Source organism: Anomaloglossus baeobatrachus, chromosome 1 (genome assembly GCF_048569485.1).
Source record: "Anomaloglossus baeobatrachus isolate aAnoBae1 chromosome 1, aAnoBae1.hap1, whole genome shotgun sequence".
Lineage (NCBI taxonomy): Eukaryota > Metazoa > Chordata > Amphibia > Anura > Aromobatidae > Anomaloglossus > Anomaloglossus baeobatrachus.
In genome coordinates, this window is record NC_134353.1 from 956,475,995 (window position 1) to 956,482,613 (window position 6,619).

The 6,619-nt window shown below is 47.6% G+C and overlaps 1 protein-coding gene across 1 annotated transcript in view; it reads right to left on the minus strand.

The window, feature by feature from the left end:
- The window catches only part of LOC142260936 (uncharacterized), a 37,145-nt gene extending 30,791 nt beyond the window's left edge, over positions 1 to 6,354 (minus strand). Inside the window, exons 1-4 of the mRNA XM_075332084.1 lie at positions 6,343 to 6,354; positions 6,116 to 6,292; positions 5,910 to 6,033; positions 5,761 to 5,828 (exon numbers count right to left, since the gene is read on the minus strand). Coding sequence (XP_075188199.1) covers positions 5,761 to 5,828; positions 5,910 to 6,033; positions 6,116 to 6,292; positions 6,343 to 6,354 — 381 coding nt within the window. The remainder of the gene's footprint in view (positions 1 to 5,760; positions 5,829 to 5,909; positions 6,034 to 6,115; positions 6,293 to 6,342) is intronic.
- Between the last annotated feature and the right edge of the window lie 265 nt (positions 6,355 to 6,619).

Genomic DNA, 6,619 nt, shown 5'->3' on the forward strand with positions numbered 1-6,619 from the left:
AGCCAGGGAAAGTGACAGCCAGGGAAAGTGACAGCCAGGGAAAGTGACAGCCAGGGAAAGTGACAGCCAGGGAAAGAGACAGCCAGGGAAAGAGACAGCCAGGGAAAGAGACAGCCAGGGAAAGAGACAGCCAGGGAAAGAGACAGCCAGGGAAAGAGACAGCCAGGGAAAGTGACAGCCAGGGAAAGTGACAGCCAGGGAAAGTGACAGCCAGGGAAAGTGACAGCCAGGGAACGTGACAGCCAGGGAAAGTGACAGCCAGGGAACGTGACAGCCAGGGAAAGTGACAGCCAGGGAAAGTGACAGCCAGGGAAAGTGACAGCCAGGGAACGTGACAGCCAGGGAACGTGACAGCCAGGGAACGTGACAGCCAGGGAAAGTGACAGCCAGGGAAAGTGACAGCCAGGGAAAGAGACAGAGACACACTGATATATACAGAAGGGAAGACAGACAGTATAATTACATTTCTATCTATTTGTTTTGTGGCTTTTGTGTGCAGAATACATTTTTGTTAATACATTCTATTTTAACAGCAGTTATTAACCCGGGCGAAGCCGGGTAGTACAGCTAGTAACCAAGATAAAGTTCATTATCTCAGTTAGAAACAAATAGAATATATCAGCTGAAATCCAACCATCCGCTGTAATCCACACATCGGCTGTAATCCACACCTCAGCTATTGTACTAAAAGTGTAAAGTGATCAGAAAAAAGCATTTATGAGGAGGGTACTCCACTTTCCCAACAACTGTCATCCCTTCCCTCTGCGGCTTGAGACAATCTGGTCTATCTCTAATTGACCCCTCCACGACCCCCTCCCCACTTTCCTCTGTGACCACTTGTTTACTTTGTCTATGGTACCCCACATCTGGGCTCAGCTTTGATGTAATTGAGGAATACCGTCTAGAGATGAGCGAGGACCGAAATATTCATAATCGCTATACTGTGAACGAGTAGTTTGTAATATTCGTGCTGAATAGCGAGTACAATGCAAATCAATATGAAATGTGAGTAATTTCCTGCTGGACCCAACAAAGAGGTCTGGAGCCTGAGGAAAAGGCTGAAATGGATGGAAAGTGATGAAACTGAATGGGGAGAGGCTGGAGAATGTGCTGCATGCAGACTCCTCCATCACCGGCTGTCACACTGCTCCGCTGCCCCTGATGAAGCTGCTATACAGCGGATCGCGGGGGGCTCCCTCCACGACCCTCTTTACTGACGTGCTCCCTGCTTCTCTGCTCTTTACTGACGTGCTCCCTGCTTCTCTGCTCTTTACTGACATGCTCCCTGCTTCTCTGCTCTTTACTGACGTGCCCCCTGCTTCTCTGCTCTTTACTGCCGTATGCTAATATATCTTGGGCTCTCAATCTCCTTTATGCATGGTTTCCCTGCTCACATACCCGCCTGTGACAAATGCAAACTGATACCGGGCCCGGTCACTAACTATGTGTGACCTTAGGGATCAACCCCTTTTTGAATAATTATATATATATATTATATATATATATATATATATATATATATATATATATATATATATATATATATATATATATATATTTGTGTGTTTTACATCATTCTTTGGGCTAGTTTCTGGAGCGTAGACTTTAGTAGTTTCCAATTCTCTGCATGTGCCAGTGCTAATTGTGTGTGTGTTTCTGGACATTAATTATACAGATCCTTTGCATCATATAATGGTGTGAGGCTCACATTATGGATTGTGCAATTCAAAGTATGCTGCAGCATGTAGACCACCAAAATAGTGATGGGAAGGACGTCATCATCAGCGGTAACTATCTTAGTAGCCATTTTTAAACTCTACAAAAGGATGCAGAGGTCCTTCATCTGTGCCCATTCTGCAAATATGATTTACCCCACAACCGGACTGCGTTGGTCCAGGCTACGTGTCATGACCTACTGCTGCAGGGCTCATTGCTGTTGCCAAAGTCACTTCAACACATGCATAGTGGAATTCCACCATGTTGGCACATCTCATATCAATCGGTTAACCGGTAGGCCAACAGACCTCTGTTGTGATACAAATCGATTAACTACGGTGTGTGGATGGCAGAAGTGAGCACACAGCGAGCATGTCTTCTGCAGCAGCGCATCCAGGCTGGGATAATGGCCTAGAAACTGCTGTACAACTAAATTGAAGACATGAGCCATGCAGGGCACATGTGTGAGGTTGCACCGGTGCAGTGTACGACCGCCACCAGGTTTGCACCATTATTGCACACTGCCTTCCCTGGCTCCAGGTTCAGTGGAGACAGCGAATGCTGAAAATCGGCCTGGATAGCGGTCCACAACTCTTCAGCTGTGTGACTGTTGTCAAATGCATTTTAACTTGCACACTGCCTGACTGCGTTGAGCCCTGCAGCCCTGTATGGAGGAAGGGTGCTCTCTGAACTGTTGGAACACGTGTTACATTAAGGTAGAGGTTGAGAGCGCAGGTGGAGGCCCTAAAAGAGGTGGAGGAAGCAGAAGCAGTGGAGGAAGTGATAGATACAGAGGTTTGTCCTGCAAGCCTTGGAGTTTCCAGGACTTGTGGAGCAGCCCCTTGCCCCAGCAGCCACCAGAGTCACCCAGTGAGCGAGACGTGACGCCCCTGGCCATATTTGCTCGTCCAGGTGTCAGTGGTGAAATGCACCCTGGCAGATACAGAGTTTTCCAGGGAACAGGCAATGTTTCCTGCGACATACTGGTCTGGTTCTGCCACAGCTTTTTTAGAGAAATATTTTCAACTGGAGAACTGCGACGGCCATCAAGTTTCAGAAACCAACTCTGTCCACAAGGTGGAAAGGAGCATTTCAGTGGTCAACAAACTGATGGACTGTGAGGGAGGCCTAGGCGGAGGGGTTATGGTGGGTTGAGAAAGATGTGGTTTGCTCTGTGTATGACATCTGTCAAAAGCACCTGGCATGTCCATTTCCGTAACAGGTGATAGGCTCTCACTCACCCTGACTGTAGCGGGAACACAAGTGGAGGGTCTGTGGCCGGAGACCTGTGTGAGAACACTTGCCACGGTAATGGAGGAGGCAGAAGCCGCAGACAGAGTTGATGTGGTGGCCGGTAGTAAGCAAGGTGTTTTAGTGCAGTAAAATTCCCAGAATAACTCATGTAGGTTGTGGATGTGCAGTTTCATTCAGGTAGTAGTCAAATTATTGGAATTTCTGCCTCTACGGATTCGTTTGTTTTTTTTAACAAAGTTGGCAGATAAAGTTGGGTCATTCTTTGCAATCTGAAAAAACAAATAACAAAAAAAAAATCCCCCCAGGCTATGCAACCCCTCCTACGAACTGCATACCTGCAGGTTCTGGCTGAGAATGAAGCGCTTGGCGTGGTTGCATTACTACGAATTTGCTCAGAAAGCAGCAATGTAACCTCCTCGTCTTCCTCCTCTCCTGAGCTACTTGGCTGCATGTCTCTGGGTTCACACCAAGTGGGATCTACAACCTCATCATTATCATCATCATGCTCACTGTTGTCCCACTCCTCGCCCTGAGAGTCATTCTTCCTCCTCTTCCTGCCTTCACAGCACAGTTCAGTACATTAAGCATGCTCCTCAGGTATCCGAGTATCAACATCATCACCTCCACCCCCGGGGGATAACGTTTGTTGGCGAGGGTCTGGATCATGCTCGCGCACAATTTTGTCCGGGCCCGGTTCCAATTGACAAAGATTTTGGGCATCAGTGCAGATGCTTTCCTCCTCGAGTCTGGGAATCTTTGGAAAAACTGGTGTATTCCCTTCATGCTTTAAATATGCTTCGATCACACCCATCCTTAAAAAGCCCTCTCTTGACCCATCCTCTGTGTCTAGCTACGGCCCCATATCCCTTTTGCCTCAAAACTACTGGAACAGCATATCCATCTTGAGCTGTCCTTATACCTCTCCTCCTGCTCCCTCTTTGACCAGCTACAATCTGGCTTCCGGCTGCATCACTCTACAAAAACTGCCCTAACTAAAGTCACCAATGACCTACTAACTGCCAAAGCCAAGCGACACTGATCTGTCCTCCTCCTCCTGGACCTGTCCTCTGCTTTCGACACAGTAGACCACTCCCTCCTATTACAGATTCTCTCCTCTCTGGGCATCACAGACTTGGCACTATCTTGGATCTCTTCATACCTAACCAACTGAACTTTCAGCGTCTCCCACTCTCACACCACCTTATCCCACCCTCTATCCGTTTGTGTTCCCCAAGGTTCAGTTCTTGGACCCCTGCTGTTCTCCATCTACACCTTCGGTCTGGGACAGCTCATAGAGTCCCAAGGCTTTCAGTATCATCTCTATGCCGATGACACACAGATCTACCTCTCTGGACCTGACATTACCTCTCTACTAACCAAAATCCCACAATGTCTCTCTGCTATTTCACCGTTCTTCTCTGCGCGATTCCTAAAGCTTAACATGGACAAAACAGAATTAATGGTCTTTCCTCCTCCTCAATCTATTCCTCCACCAAGCCTACCCATCAAAGTTGATGGTTGCTCACTCTCCCCAGTCTCACAAGCTCGTTGCCTTGGAGTAACCCTCGACTCTGCTCTATCCTTCAAGCTGCACATCCAAGCCCTCTTCACCTCATGCCGACTACAACTCAAAAATATCTCCCGGATCTGTGCCTTTCTTAACCAAGAATCAGCAAAAACATTAGTACATGCCCTCATCATCTCCTACCTTGATTACTGCAACCTCCTGCTATCTGGCCTCCCCTCCAACACCCTTGCACCCCTCCAATCTATCCTGAACTCTGCAGCCAGCTTGATCCACCTCTCCCCTCACTATTCCCCAGCCTCACCACTCTGCCAATCCCTCCACTGGCTTCCCATTGCCCAAAGACTCCAGTTCAAAACATTAACCATGACCTAAAAAGCCATCCACAACCTGTCTCCTCCTTACATCTGTGACCTACTCTCCCAGTACCTACCTGCATATAACCTCAGATCCTCACAAGATCTTCTTCTCTACTCTTCTCTTATCTCCTCTTCCCACAATCGCATACAAGATTTCTCCTGTGCCTCCCCCATACTCTGGAACGCTCTACCCTAGCATATCAGACTCTCTCCTACTGTGAAAAGCTTCAAGAGGAACCTAAAGACCCACTTCTTCCGACAAGCCTACAACCTACAATAACCCTCAGTCCAGTACATGACTGCGCAACCAGCTCTGTCCTCACCTATTGTACCCTCACCCATTCCCTGTAGACTGTGAGCCCTCACGGGCAGGGTCCTCTCCTCCTCCTGTACCAGTCTGTTTTGTACTGTTAATGATTGTTGTACTGGTTTTTATGTATACAATTTTTCATTTGTAAAGCGCCATGAAATTAATGGCACTATAATAATAAATATAATAATAGAGCTTGCAGGAACATTAGCACCTACCCCACGTACACCTCAAACACCAGAACTATGCCCCTTTCCACCACAATCGTGGGATTAACTACTCATCTTTAACCTCTTTTAACCAGCTATTTCACAACCCTAGATTCACATCTGTCACTAAATTAATAATCAGTATTTACATGATGAAATGTCAATATGGGGCTGGACCACGGATTTGCAGTCTCCACTTAGATGATGAAATAGCAATTTTTGGCTGGACCACAGATTTTGTATGTGAGGTCTGTGGTCAGCTGTGATCCTGCCGTCTCCACCGCTCTCATTACACAAGTATAAAACATCTAATACTGGAGGAGAAAACAAGACTGAATACAAGGAGGTCACAGCCGTCTACACCTCATAGGGGAGGTCTCCATCTACCTGAGGATCCTGTGGAGGAGGAGGAGGAGCGGGACATCTCTCTGGGGTCGTCCTCGTACTGGAGAGACCTACAGGAGACACAGACAGGACGGACATCATTATTACATACAGATAATTATAGGCCGGGTGTATTCAGTCCTGTCTATTACCTGGTGATGTGCGGGGCTGGGGCTCCTCCATCATCACCTCCTTGTACCGTTCCTTGTGTTCTTCTAGATACTCCCACTCCTCCATGGAGAAATAGACGGTGACGTCCTGACACCTTATAGGAACCTGACAACACAATGATACCGTCATCACCCAGAATCCTCCAGTGCTGTACTGTATAATGTCCCAGCATTCCCAGCAGCGTCACCTCTCCAGTCAGCAGCGCCATCATCTTGTTGGTGAGTTCTAGGATCTTCTGGTCATTGATGTCCTCATGTATCCGGGGGTGAGGTGGAGGCCCCGGGATTGGGCTCAGGGTTCCTCCCCGTCCTTCACACACAGGGGCCTGACAGCGATCACTAGAGGTCTTCACTACTGTGTAATCCTGAGTGTGGAGACATTAATATCACTACAGACATTTCCAGAGTCCATCACCTCCCCGGTCATATCCTCTGTTATTCCCATAGATAATGATGTAATGTGATGACATCAGAGCCTCTCACCTCCCCGGTCATATCCTCTGTTATTCCCATAGATAATGATGTAATGTGATGACATCAGAGCCTTTCACCTCCCCGGTCATATCCTCTGTTATTCCCATAGATAATGATGTAATGTGATGACATCAGAGCCTCTCACCTCCCCGGTCATATCCTCTGTTATCCCCATAGATAATGATGTAATGTGATGACATCAGAACCTCTCACCTCCC